A 13,845-nucleotide genomic window follows, 5' to 3' on the forward strand; every position below is an offset into this window, starting at 1 on the left:
CTGACAACAAAATGGCTGCACCCGATTCGATCACCTGGGGCTTTGACCAGGCAAGCCAGATGGGAAGCAAAAACTCATCATCCTCAACTATTGTCAGAAACGTGCGCGAGATTCTGAGGGAGCCCAAGCAACTCAAGACCATACAACACATTGCCCTGCGCGGCGTACCACAAATAAAGTACCTGGAAAGCAGCTTCTTCGAAAACGACCTCGCGCCACACGAGACAGAAGCATTGAAGAAATGGGTTTCCGAGGTGCAAATCCCGGAAAGCAACCTCGCCCTTACACCACAAAACGAAGACGAATGCAACTCACCATCAGTGACCCGCGCCGTCGTCGCCGTGCTCTCGCGTCTCTCTGATCTCAAGACTCTCGAGGTCCACACCTTCGACCGAACCGCCGGGGACGAGGAAGACCAGCTGCACCCCGTGGGGCGACCCGTTCATGGCGCGCCTACTGCACCTCATCGGCTCGTCGCCACAGGGCTTCGGGGGCGCGCTGGAGACGGCAAGGATACTGGTTCCCCGCCCCGAGGACGACCCTGAGGACGAGATGGACTACTACGTCTACCCCTCGTCCCTCCTGCCCCTGTTCGGCCTGCCGAGAGTCCGGCGCATCGAGGCCCACCGCGTCGACGACGGCGGCGCGTCCATCCCGGCGGCGACCCTGGGTGTCACCTGCCCGACGCTGAGGGAGCTGCGCCTGTTTCGGCGCCAGCTCACGGAGGAGACCCTCGGCCTTGTGTTGGGGGCTGCCCCCAACCTCACGACGCTCCACTGCGACCTCGTCCTGGACGCAGAGCATGTGAGCGGCTGGTTTGATCTTGGCAAGGTCCGGGCCTCCCTTGATGGCCTTAAGGGCTCGCTCGAGGACTTGTCCCTCGCGTTGAACCCCTGGTCGTCCACTGCCATCGACTGCGGCGAGAAGGGCCCGTGGGGTATCCGCGGATCGCTGGGGCCGCTCAAGGACTTCGACCGCCTGACGCGGCTGTCTGTGTCACTGCCTGTCTTGCTCGGGTGGCACGTCCAAGGCTCGGGCAAGCTCGCTGACGTGTTGCCAGCCGGCATCCGGTCCTTGACAATCACGAATGAAATGTTCTTCTGGTGGCACTATGAATGGGATGGTGTTGATTGGGATAAGGAATGTGGTGAATACGGCATTCCGCGATGGCGATGGATCGAGGAAAAGATTATGGAGTACCTGGCAGGCCGGCCGGGGAGTCTTGAAGAGTTGGTCCTGGACATTTCAACTGCTGCTGAGGCAGAAAGAGGTGCGCAGCTTAGAGATACTCTGGTGTCAAAGGGCCAAGACGTAGGGGTCAAAGTAGCTGTCCATTTGAAGAAATCATCATGAAGGGATGAATACACATCATCCGATCTCTTCCCAGTGCTATGAGGGCGCAGTTACTGCAGCGGTGCCGTACTTTCCCCACCCCAGGGTAGCTGAGCCCTGCATCCACCGTGGTTGCATTTTTCCTTGCGACATGGATATGCAGCCTGTTGGTTCACTACTGCGCCGCAGGTGAGGGACCTGTGGAGACACCGCCTCCCAACACCAACAACAGACTCCAGACCTGCCCTTGGCCTTGGCCGCCATGTTCCTAAATTTAGGAGTTACTTCGTAGAGGATACCATCGCTTCGGCCTCAAGGGCTGGTCGTGCTCTGTGCGCAGGCCTTAACGTGACATCTAGCCTCCAGGCCACCCAACTATAAGTGCTCCTGAAGCAGTCCTCCGGGAAACATCCGTCCCCTCCTTGGTTCATTTACTCAGATATTGCGGATCAAGAATCGAGGAGATTTTATTCCCTGAAACTATGATTTTTACAACAGAACTTGCCTTGTTGGGCACACTCACCGCTCTACTTGGAATGGTTTCTCATCTGGCAATCTTCACTCGAATAGAATGGCACATGCTTGCACCCCTACTACTTTGGGTCTACTCAGCCCTTGCGTTCCTTTTCTTTTTACTCATAAGCTCTTTCGAGACAGACCTAAGGACTTGTCTTGAACATCTTTTTGTCCTTGTCATATCATACTGCATGGGGCTATTTACTAGCGTCACTATTGTCGAGAGCCTACGTCGAAAACACCAACCCATCATTCAGAGTGGACCGGAAGAAACCGCCATTGATCTTTCTATTCCAGCCGCACTTAAATGACCCTCAAATTCCTCCCAGAAGGCGGTACGCAAAGACACAACATACTGGAGCGCAGGGCCTCGACCGCCAAGTCCCGTCATGAAAGAATTGGGATGTACTTAGGTTGTGGGCCGCTACATAAGATGTGCGCAAGAGACAAGGGTCATTAACGCTAGCCTGTACGAATCTGAAGGCTACATTCATTTTAATTCTGTACTCCTTTCTATCCAGGCTAGATCGGGGCCTATCGATTGTGCGAAAGCCTGGGTCAGAGGGTCACCAGCAGCGAATCGGTCGACCAACTCTCTGGAAGGAAATAGAAGACAATCAATCAATGTAATGAACAATTTCCAGCATTACACCAGCATGTAATTAATATAAATTCGTGAGCTTGTGAGTATCCCTATCTTCTCCATGTAGCCTTCAAGATGTGTAATTTCAACCCATGTAGCTAGTGTCCGCCTTTCTCAGACGCGTAGGGAGTGAGAACTGAGGCACTAGATCCTGGTGGCCGAACTGCTGTCAGAAAAGTCTTCGCCACAAAGAGAGAGTTTGCATGTGGTGCGAAAAGGAAATTAATATTCAAGGAGGCTTTTTTGTCGCCAGCCTACATCTATCTCACGCTATACATGCCCAAGGCTACCGCCCTTAGCACGGGCATCCATCACCACCACCACAAGCATTACAATCAGAATGGTAGTTAAAGGTACACCCAAAAATCCCGAACCCCTTCGCACTACCCAAACAGTTCAAGCACTGCAGCGCAGCCGCCTGGCAGTTCGTGTTCACCCCAAGCATGGAAGCCGGCAGGTCCGGCCTCTGCGCGGTGGTCGGGACGTCGCAGCCCGAGGCCCCACTGGGCGCGATCGCCGCGGCCTTGATGGACGCGGCGTTGTCCTCGACCATGCGCCAGAGCACCAGGTTGGCGATGACGGCGTGGCCGCCCGGCTGCGGGTGGAAGACGCGCTTGATGTCGTCCGAGACGAAGTTCCGACACACCCAGGCAAGAGCGCCCGCGTACAGCTTGTCCGGGTTTCCTGGCAAGGTATCCCTTACGAGGTTGAGTGTAGCCTTCATTTCATCGTCGCAGATCCGGAAGGGATTCCACTGGAACACACATGCGTTGAGGATGCCGCTTAGGCCAACATCATTGCCGCCGGCGCTGACGGTGATGAGGTCATATCCTGTGCCCAGCTCGGACACTTGGCTGGATAGGATCTCGGGGCTCGTGGCGCCGGAGCAGGCCAGGTATTCGAAGGCTGCGGCAGGATCTTGTGGCATAAGATCGCCTACCAGGGGGGAGGGGGGTTTCTGACGGGGTCATGCAATGCACTTATGTTTTAATAATCAATTAAAATTTTATAATTCTAGCGAAATGCTAGTAAAAAACTATTAAAATATTATTAAAAGCAAATTATATTAAGGCTTTAAATTATATTAATATTAACTTTATATTAGCTAATATTATTATAATTTTATATTAAAAGCTTTAATTTAAATCTTATTTACTTTAAAATTATTTTTATTTTTAAATATTTTTATAATTTCATAAATTTTCTTATAATAAATAGTTAAGTCAATAAAGAATAAATAAATAGTTAAGTTAAAGATAAAAAAAAGGGTTTTTTTTAAGGGGGTTATGTTAAATGCTAATATTATATTACATTATATTAAAATTAAAATTATATTAAGATTAAGTATATATTAATAATGTGTAAATAATGTAAGACATATAAAAAAACATACTATTAAAACCTTAATAGCATGTTACTATTATATCACTATTCCATTAACTTGCTTACAGCACCTAAACAAAAACCCCCCTTCCCCCTGGTAGGCGTTGTCGTGAATAAAGCTGGGTAGGACTGGTCGTAACGAGCGCAGGCGGCTGAGGAGTTGGGATAAGGGCTACCGGACCCAATACCGGCGGAGCCTGAGAGAGTATCATGTTAGTGGTGCGACCTGATAGACTTGCATCGAGTGCAGCTGAACATACTATGAGTCTCCGATAGTTAGCTGCCCATTTCTTCACCCAGGACAAGTCATATGGGTCAGGGGGAGCCGCCTTAGCCGAGTCCCAGTTGTTGTCGCAGACGCAAACGTTGCTGTCGAAATAGTCCGAGAAGATTCAAATACAGGATTTAAGGCAGCCTTGACAAGATTCTCACGTACTTCGAACCGCACCATGCTTGTCCAAGACCGTTGCATTGTGACACACATGGGGAATCCGCAGCGCAGCTCAAGACGCATTGGCCCTCAACAACTCCTCTGGGCAGTGCGCCAGCATGACTTTTAGATCTGCATGTTCATGAGGCGGGTGCCTTCTCTTCAAACTCACTTGTCCTTGTTTGGAACAGCCAGACAGCGATGCGCAGCAGTCCCGTTAGCCGGACATGCGTCCAAGACGGCTGTTGTACATTGATCAGCGGCAACGAGCGCCTCCTCAGTGGCATTGCCAGCATCGGCTTGGGCTGTGGTATACCCGGCCAGGGCACCTAGCAGAAAGATCTCGATCTTCATATCGAGTAACGAAAGTGAAGGGAAAAAACCGAGTAAAGAGCGAGGGAGCACTGCCAACTGTTGGACTACGTGCAGATGAAGGAGTGTGGCGAAGAAGTTTAGTACGATCTACATGTCCTGAACTGACACGACGAGAGCTGCTCGTGTAGCTATGATATCGACTGCATTCAGTACATATGTACCTAGGTACTGTCCAAGAACTAGACCCCTGACTAGACAACTCTGAATTTGAGGACTAATTAGATATTCCCCAGACCGTTATCAGCCTCAAACCGCGCCCGGACCTCTTCTTATTACCTGCCGCAAAGCCTCTTTGATTGAAGTCAAACCTTTCTATTGCGGGTCCTGGGCCCATGGGACCGAAACATTGCAGCAAACAGTCAGCCTTACGAGCCTCATGTCTCCGGGTGTTAGGCACGCTTGCCTGGTAAGGGCCTAGCTGCTCGTTGAACGTTGAGCCGCCAGCCCGCCAAGTTGTCCGCGGGCACTAGCAGGTTCAGCCGTGTCGCTCGTCCGAAAGCCATGACTCGTCGCTAGCTTGTCGCAGCTAAACGAGTTCTCATGCTGGGCTTCCTTAGCACGCAGTCTGGAATTCTGGCGGGACGGTCCTTGATGGAATCGACATATGGACTTGGCAAAGCGGCGAGCGCGCTGTCACTCAGCCTCAGTTTGCCAGGTTGACCAAGTGCAGTTGCCATATCTTGGTACCATCTCATAGCTTTAGAATTGGACACATCACACTGTCCGGCACCCGTCCGAGTATTCTTGGAGTTTGGCCACATTGGTAGAGGGGATGTCCTCGCTCTCGGCCTGGTGAAGAGGATAGACTGTCTCGGCTTCCTCACATGACATCTGATGGACAAAGGTAGCATCATGTGCTGCCGGTCCATTTGGTTGTCCAATGATGTTCTCACCGACGTTGTATCCGATGGGAGTTCCAGTGGCATTTGGTTTGGCGTCGATCAGGCCACCGCTGAGAGTGAACCAGTCAAGCGTAGCCCCAAGGGTGGAAGGCTTAGACAGGGCGCAAAGGATGCCCTCACCGACGTTGTTTCCGACGGTATTTCCGCCGGTATTTGGTACGGCGTGGACAAGGCCACCGACGAGAAGCGCAGTTCTCCGAGTGAGGATGAGGTCTTGGACAAATTTGGAGGCCTTCAAATGGACACAAAGGACTTGTCGGGCTCACCGAAGTCTTCCCTTCCAACGGCTGCGGCAGCTCTACACCTGCGAACGGTGGCGGTAGCTCTGCTCCTGCTAACAGGGGAAACTCCACGCCTGCCAACGGCGGTAGCTCCCCTGGCGGCGACCTCAACAACGGCTCGGGCTCGGGCTCGGGCTCAGGATTCGTTCAGGGTGCTAAAGACACCGCTAAGGAGATGACACAAGACATCGTCACCGATGCCGCATCCGGAGCTATTGTCGCCGGGATCGAGGCCGCGCAGGTTCCCGAGGAGACTGCTGCACCCGTCCCACCGCCAGCCAAGCGAGCCTTGAGGTCTTTCGCTTAAAAGGAGGACGGTCAGGGGAAACAGTGGTGACGGGCGAGGAAAACCTCTCAAGATGTAAGTTAAGAATGGTAAAGATTCGCACAAGGCTCTGATTAGCAGCGAAACTATCAGGGGTAAAGCATAGATACATCTGTCGTTCAGCACTTGTTACAGTACGTATATAGGTGCAAGCCACGGAAATGCTCTCGGCATTACAACGTCCCTCTTTTGGGTGTTTGGCGTAATAGGCTTTCTTATGCCGTGATAGTTTATAATGCCTCCCTAGGGGTTTTGAGTTTAAGCCAGATTTTATAACTTTATTTCTCCTTTAGCCATGGAATTTTTCTTATATAGGCAGGGGCCTAATATGATCTTAAATCTATCTATGGGAAGAAGGTAAATTGTAATTAAGAAGCTGGAATAATACTTAACTTAGAACTTTAAAATAATACTTATGGATTTATTTTAAGGGGTACTTAGCAAAAAGGTAGCAAGCTAGCTCTATTAATTTATTAGGATAATAAATCTTAAGGTTAGATAACTATTATAGTACGCTATATAAGTAATAGCCACGGTAATGCTCTCGGCATTACAACATCCCTCTTTTGGGTGTCTAGCGCAATAGGCTTTCTTGTGCCGTGACAGCACTTTCCTCGCATTCTAGATGGAAACTTAGCGGGCTGTAGTGCCATTTAGCTAGCTAGTAGCAATCACTAATTGAACCAGTTGTGCAAATCCATGACGTCCTGCGTTTCTGTCAGTGACACTGATGTCCAAATTATCTATGGTTGAGCATGTAAAGATCCAGGGGCCGTGATAGGATTCTTACGACAAGGGTGGTTCTTTCTTAATAGAGCCCCAGACGAAACATTGGGAGCTCTTAACTTGTACTTCGAAACAATTTGCCACCTTGTTGCACCGTACCGCTTGGAAATCTGTAAGGACATGATGGCTGCCGAGGCGGTGACCATCATTTCCGGCGCGAGGATAATACTTACGGATTCCAAGTGCCATCAGAAGAGAGAACCAATCCCTGTTACAGAGCTCTGCGGTGGCCAAACAATCAACCATATGTTTAGGCAAGATTCCGTGTTGTGGCTTCTATTACTAAATCGTAGATGTTGAGTAGTGTTCAGGAAATAAGAGCCTTCTCATATCGACGTTTGCAGAACCAACTCAGCTAGAACGAGTTAGCCTCACACCCATCTTACGGTTGTCAGTGTTGTCAACCACCCTGCAATATATGCTACCTGGCATGTGTACAGGGTGACCTGAAAAAGATTATCCATGTCGCTACAACTCCCCGGAAAGAATGTAACCAAATCCAACCAATCATAATTTCTAATTTATCCTTTTTATAATTAAACTTACATTATTATAGCAAATTTAGAATATAATGCTTTAAAAAAGCTACCTTTTTCTCTCTTATTCTTACCTTGAAAAGCTGGTATTATTTTTTTGGTAACGCATAGATAAGAAAGGAGAGTCAAGGGTCTCTTCGCCAACGCCACGGAAGTCACGAATTAGGCTTCTTTGTCAGGTTTCCCTGTAGTCATCCAGACCTTGGATCAGCTCAACGATCTCCCAATTCGCCCTGGTCTTTCGTTTCCGGTGATCGGCGAGCAGCTGAGGAGGAGCTGAGCCGGGTTGCTACCCCACATCTACCCTGCATAACATGTCCGCTAGAATCTCCTTTAGGTTTAACCCCTCTTATGTTTGTGGTGCCCGTTTCCCACCCAGCCTTTGTCGTCACTCTTCCCCGGCAGACCGGTTCGTCCGGCTAGCCCGGTCCAGTATGGGGGACAGGGGCAGCAGCGACGTTTTTTCCCACTATGACGTGTCGGTCACCTGGGATCCCCTGGCCGGATCCCGGTGTGGGTTGTGAGGAGGACGATCAATTCACTAAAGTTTAATCCAGCTTTGCCTTTGCGTGGTTTCGAGTGAAGCTACGCGCGGGCCAAGACCTGCGCCCACCGGTTGACCGAAGCCACCATACGATTCCGGCCGTTTCCCCCCAGCTGCGGTGCTCCTTCACTGGTTGCCTCGAGCTGCTGCGATTCACCCTCAATAACTCTGCGTGACTAGCCTGCCTTGTTTTTATCGTGTGTCTTACCCCTCATGTCTTACTCCGGTGCGACTTCCGTGGGCCAAATTTATCTGCAACTGCCCAGTTGGTTTTCGTTGCAGGGCGTGGCCGACTTTTGACTCTCAACCACCACTTACCTGTACGAAACATATGCACAGGTCAAGATCATGATGGCCATGCCTCTCCTCGTCAGGAGGGTGCTCCTCCTTCTCACCATGACGGCGGCAGCAGTGGTCGCCGATATATACGACACCCGTTTCGACGGGGTGACCTGGGACAACGACAACTGGATCCTCAAGACGACAGCTCTCGACCAGGGCCACTACCAATCGCGCATGTCCCTCGCCAATGGCTATCTGGGAATCAACCTGGCCGCAGTCGGGCCCTTTTTCGAGGTTGACACCCCAGTGAACGGGGACAATATCAACGGCTGGCCACTTTTTGGTCAGAGACAGACCTTTGCAACCATCAGTGGCTTCTGGGACCTGCAGCCCACCACCAACGGCACCAACTTTGAGTGGCTGCACGAGTACGGCGGGGAGAGCGTCATCAGCGGTGTTCCTCACTGGGCTGGCTTGACCGTCAACGTTGGAGGGCAAACACTCAATGCTTCCGTAGATGCCGCCCAGATCTCCGACTTCACCTCGACTGTGGACTTCAAAGCCGGTGTCATGTCGTGGAACTATACCTGGACACCTGCCAACGGCACATCTTTGGGGATCGGGTATACCCTCTTCGTTCACAAGCTCAATGTCAACCAAGCCGCCATCCAATTGACCATTGCGGCAGAATCCGACGTAAATGTCACAGTAGCCGATGTCATCGATGGTGACTCTGCCGTGCGAACGGACTTTGAGGACAAAGGCTCAGGAAACAGCACAATCTGGACGGCCGTCCGACCCAATGGCATCAGCAATGTGACAGCGTACATATACTCAAGGCTCTCAGGAGACGGCATTTCGACAACTCAACCCATCACAGACAGCACGGACTTTGGCCGAAATCAGTCAAGCATTTCACAGTCCGCCGAAGTCAGTATTCGTGGCGGGAGCAGCACGACGATTACCAAGTATATCGGAGGAGCCTCTACAGATGCCTTCGCAGATCCGCAGTCTGTCGCCCGAGAAGCATCGTCCTCCGCCGCGGCAGCAGGCTTCGACAGTCTTCTCGAGTCACACAAGGCCGAATGGGCGAGCATTCTAACAGCAGACTCTGTCGATGACTACTCCATCCCAGAAACCGGCAGGCTTCCAGATGACCCATACATCGTCGAGCAGCAAATCATTTCCGTGACCAATCCCTTCCAACTGCTGCAGAACACTGTTGGTCCCAATGCCATCTCCGCCGCTGGGAACAACTCCATGTTGAATGTGAACAGCATCAGTGTCGGTGGGCTCGGCTCTGATAGCTATGCTGGACTCGTCTTCTGGGACGCCGATATCTGGATGTCGTCAGGCCTGGTTGTCACCTTTCCTGAGGCGGCTAAAGCCATAGATAACTACAGAACGAGGCTGTTCCCACAGGCACAGAAGAACATTGAGATGGCTTTCATCTCATCGCAAAACGCCACGGGAAAGTTCTCATCCGGGGGCGCAGTCTATCCTTGGACGAGTGGCCGTTTTGGAAACTGTACAGGTGAGTTTACACCTGACTGCTCAAACGATGGAAGACAGTTGATACTGACTAACTACACAGCGACTGGGCCATGCTTTGACTACGAGTACCATATCAACGGAGACATTGGACTCGGCCTGTACAATTACTACGCAGTCACTGGCGATGAAGGCACATTCAGGAATGAAATGTTCCCTATATATGATGCCATCTCGACATTCTACTCTGACCTGCTCTCCTTGAACGAGTCCTCAGGGAAGTGGATGCTGACAAATGCTACCGACCCGGTATGTTCTCACTGAGGGCGTTGAAGATCTAAATGAATGTGTTGCTAATAGATATCCGCAGGACGAGTACGCAAACCATGTAGACAACCCCGGTTTCACAATGGCCTTGATAGAAACGCACCTGAACAGGTCAAACGCCTTCCGCTCGAACTTTGACTTGGAATTGGATGACACAGCCGCCAACCAGAGCTCCAAGATCGAAGTTCCTGTCTTGGAAGAGGCAAACCTGATCCTGGAGTACGCTACTATGAATGGTTCAATCTCCGTCAAGCAGGCCGATGTCGTTCTTGTCGACGACTTCCTCTCATACCCCAACCCGTATTCTCTGTCTGACCTGGACTACTACGCCGGGAAGCAGTCCCCGAACGGGCCAGGGATGACATACGGCGTTTTCAGCATCGTCGCAAACGCGTTCTCCCCTTCCGGATGCTCAGCATATACCTACGACGTATACGCCTCCCACCCCTACATTCGGGCACCGTGGTTTCAGTACTCGGAGCAGTTACTAGACGACTACACCGAGAATGGGGGCACTCATCCTGCGTATCCATTCCTTACAGGGTCCGGAGGCGCACACAGGGTAGCCATATTTGGCTATCTGGGATTGCGTCTGCAGCTGGAATCCCTCAACATCGACCCATCACTTCCACCGCAAATTTCCCACCTGGATTACAGGACCTTCTACTGGCAGGGCCACGCCATAAATGCGACGTCTAACGCGACACACACCAGCCTCAGCAGAATCCCAGGCAACAGCCTGCCCAACGCCAACCAAGCATATGCCGATTCATCCATCCCAATTACGATCGGTAGAAACACAACAGACACAGCCCACCAGCTCCCAGCCTCAGGTGACATCGTGACCATCCAGAACCGAGCCATCGGCACCATCAAGACCTGGGCTGGCAATCTAGCCCAGTGCCTCCCAGCAACGAGCCCGGAGGACTTTGAGCCAGGCCAGTTCCCCTTTGCCGCCAACGACGGCGCGGTCTCGACCAAGTGGCAGCCAATCGCCGCCAACGTGTCGAGCAGCGTGACGGTCGACCTCGGCGAAGACACCGCAGGCGAGCGGGTCGCAGGCTTCAGGTTCGACTGGGCGCAGGCGCCGCCCCGGGGATACGCCGTGTCGTTCTCCAACTCGAGCGGCGGTGCCGGGGCGGCGGGCACCGGGGACAGCGCGGCAAACGTCACGGAGAGCGACAGCGTGGAGATTAGTGACCTCTATGACACCGAGAGCCTCTCTCTGATCACCCCGTACTCGAGCAACACGACCAATGTGACGCTGGACGGCGAGGTGTACAGTGGTCGGTATGCGACGCTGACTATCTGGGGGAACCAGGCCACCGGGGACGACGGCGTCGGGGCGACGGTTGCTGAGTTTGCTGTGATTGTGGAGGGTGGCGATACCGGGAACTCCACGGGTGGCGGAGGTGGTGGCAGCAATGGGAATGGAAATGGCGGAGGCAGCAGTGATGGTGGTGGATCAGACGAAAACCAGGCGAGCAGGGTCGGTGCTTCTCGCGGGTCGTTTGTTGCTTTGGTGGTGGGCCTGACATCTCTGTTCTTGCTGTTCTAATGATGTCACTAGAATGAAATCTCCGGTCAAATTACGGGAGCAATCTATTTGGTCATCCACCGCTTACGGGGCTTAGGCCAACATTACCTGTTGCCATAGTCATGTCTAAGTTGTGAAGCAATCATAGTTCCCGGGGCCCTGTGTAAGTTTCTGGTACACACCGGTGGTTCGATGGCCCTTCACAATGGCCATTGGAGTAAAGTGAGATGTGAATGGTATTTTCTGGTCGGTTTATCTACCAAGCTAGGCGGAGGATGACCTCCTGTGGTATAGCCTCCTGTGGGATAACTTCCTCTCAGATAACCTCCGCTAGGATAACCTGCTCTAGGATAACCTTCCTAAGACCTCCTCCTGTGGGACGCCTCCGTCATGACACTGGGGCCTCGCATGGCCAGTAGCTGGTTCATTCGTAACAATACTTTAGTACCGTCTTCAGTCTCGACTGTGGTCTGACACAGAGCTCTTCCCTTCCAAAAGATCTCGAGCTTCAGTCCATGCCTGTCCTGATAGCCGAGGTGCCATTGACCATGCCCAACTCCATTTTTGCAGACAACTCTGAGCGAAGCTGAAATCAATTATGGTCGGCCTCGACCTCCACGTCCTCGTCCTGCTGCTGCAGATCATCCTCCGTCAGAGGCTCTCCCAGCATGAGTCTCGCGAGAAAGGACCCCTCCACCATCTCCATGATTTGGTTGAGCTTGGGTCCGCTCCTTCCAAGGTAGGGGGCTGGCCCCTCCAGCATGCCAGTGATGTCCGCCAGCCAGTTGCTCATCTCCGGGTGGGAGCCGGTGAAGAGCTGAAGCTCGGTGCCCACGCTCCGGGCTGCCCGCTCACACCTGTAGTACCAGTCGAGGACTTTGACCCAGATAAGTTCGTTCCCTGCGGGACAGTTGAAGCCAGTGCCCTGGACACAGCACTGGGGCTCAGGCCAGCCGCGTGAGACCAGGACGTCCATCTCGGTGGTGTCGCGGACGTGGATCGTGTGGCCGACGCGGGGATCCTTCATGGCGATGGGGTATCCGAGTGCCACGGCGACCTCGGGCTCGGGGGCGCCGAGGTGAGAATCCTCAGGGTATGCAACTGGATCCAAATTCTTGGTCGTTCGGTGGGTGAGGAAGACCTTGTCGATGGAGGGCAGGACAGGGGACCTGGTGTCATAAAAGACCCACTCGCCGGCTTGGAAGCTGATGCTGTAGCCGTAGGACCACAGGCCCAGCCGGTCCATGATGGGGACAAGACAGTCGATGACGAGGGTGCTGAAAATCCAGACATTGTCCAGTGAAAATTTGACAAGCATCATGCACGGCTTGAGTCCCTTGAGGACAAGAAGGAACTCCAGGTAGTGGCGGAGGTGAGCTGCGCCAACCCACCACTCGCCGTCGCCAGTGCTGTCATTGGTGGGGAGATGGCGCTCGCCAGAGCCGATTTGAAGGCCCGCTGGCGCATTAAGAATGATGTCGCGCTCCTGGTCTCGGAATGCCTGCACGCCAAATAATGTCAGAAGCTTTGCCTAATCCCACACACTGATAGACACGCAAGGTAGGGAAGCGAGGGAGTGTTCAAATGTTGTTTGGAAGGTAGCTGACCTTGAAGGCTTCCTCCACCACGCGATCGAAGTTGCCGTCGTCGCGCTGCTTCTCGTCGCTTCCGCTGCTGTCTGGGCGGTCAGAGAGAGGGTGCTCGTCAAGATCGAGGCAAATTGGACGGAGGTCTGCTTCCTCCAGTTTGTGGGATGGGTCAAGTGCAAGGTTGACTCTCTTTGCCACCAGCTCCATGTCGTGCTTGCAATCGCAATCAGGGGTAGCACAGAATCTGCATGAAGTAATCAAGGCCTTCAGGCCATAATTAGCCGTGCTGGCCATGGCTTTGTGGTGTGGTGGAGTGGGCAGAAAATGGAAGAGTGTGGAAAGGAAGGAGGCCAGGAAGCGCAACAAGGAAGGTGCTGATGGTGAGAGATGGGAAAAGCGGAGGCTCAAGCCTGTTGCCTGAAGTTTTGTTATTTGTATTTTTGTCATACAAACGGCTTGGGTGCATTCACCCACGCATTCACTGGTTCCAGGTGTCTGGACCCCAGTCACCCACACTGTGACTTGGTCAAGTCCAGTGGTGGCCATCAAACACTTACTTTGCTGTT

The 13,845-nt window shown here is 52.5% G+C and overlaps 5 protein-coding genes across 5 annotated transcripts; 3 read left to right on the top strand and 2 right to left on the bottom strand.

The window, feature by feature from the left end:
• Nucleotides 1-59: 59 nt before the first annotated feature.
• On the top strand, nucleotides 60-1,353 carry INS49_003260 (uncharacterized protein; the record flags this gene model as incomplete). The annotated part of the gene is made up of 2 exons (XM_043164055.1): nucleotides 60-428; nucleotides 484-1,353. 2 exons carry the CDS (start codon nucleotides 60-62, stop codon nucleotides 1,351-1,353), a joined length of 1,239 nt encoding a protein of 412 aa, XP_043018820.1.
• A 1,236-nt stretch (nucleotides 1,354-2,589) lies between these two features.
• Nucleotides 2,590-3,419, bottom strand: INS49_003261 (uncharacterized protein; the record flags this gene model as incomplete). The annotated part of the gene is made up of 2 exons (XM_043164056.1): nucleotides 2,590-2,642; nucleotides 2,876-3,419. 2 exons carry the CDS (start codon nucleotides 3,417-3,419, stop codon nucleotides 2,590-2,592), a joined length of 597 nt encoding a protein of 198 aa, XP_043018821.1.
• A 2,112-nt stretch (nucleotides 3,420-5,531) lies between these two features.
• INS49_003262 (uncharacterized protein) lies at nucleotides 5,532-6,169 on the top strand (the record flags this gene model as incomplete). Its single annotated transcript, XM_043164057.1, has 2 exons — nucleotides 5,532-5,781; nucleotides 5,832-6,169. 2 exons carry the CDS (start codon nucleotides 5,532-5,534, stop codon nucleotides 6,167-6,169), a joined length of 588 nt encoding a protein of 195 aa, XP_043018822.1.
• A 2,280-nt stretch (nucleotides 6,170-8,449) lies between these two features.
• INS49_003263 (uncharacterized protein) lies at nucleotides 8,450-11,711 on the top strand (the record flags this gene model as incomplete). Its single annotated transcript, XM_043164058.1, has 3 exons — nucleotides 8,450-9,869; nucleotides 9,930-10,135; nucleotides 10,197-11,711. The coding sequence occupies 3 exons, from the start codon at nucleotides 8,450-8,452 to the stop codon at nucleotides 11,709-11,711; spliced, it is 3,141 nt and encodes a 1,046-aa protein (XP_043018823.1).
• A 571-nt stretch (nucleotides 11,712-12,282) lies between these two features.
• On the bottom strand, nucleotides 12,283-13,573 carry INS49_003264 (uncharacterized protein; the record flags this gene model as incomplete). The annotated part of the gene is made up of 2 exons (XM_043164059.1): nucleotides 12,283-13,191; nucleotides 13,298-13,573. The coding sequence occupies 2 exons, from the start codon at nucleotides 13,571-13,573 to the stop codon at nucleotides 12,283-12,285; spliced, it is 1,185 nt and encodes a 394-aa protein (XP_043018824.1).
• Between the last annotated feature and the right edge of the window lie 272 nt (nucleotides 13,574-13,845).

Source organism: Diaporthe citri (genome assembly GCF_014595645.1).
Source record: "Diaporthe citri strain NFHF-8-4 chromosome Unknown scaffold_10, whole genome shotgun sequence".
Classification (NCBI taxonomy): domain Eukaryota; kingdom Fungi; phylum Ascomycota; class Sordariomycetes; order Diaporthales; family Diaporthaceae; genus Diaporthe; species Diaporthe citri.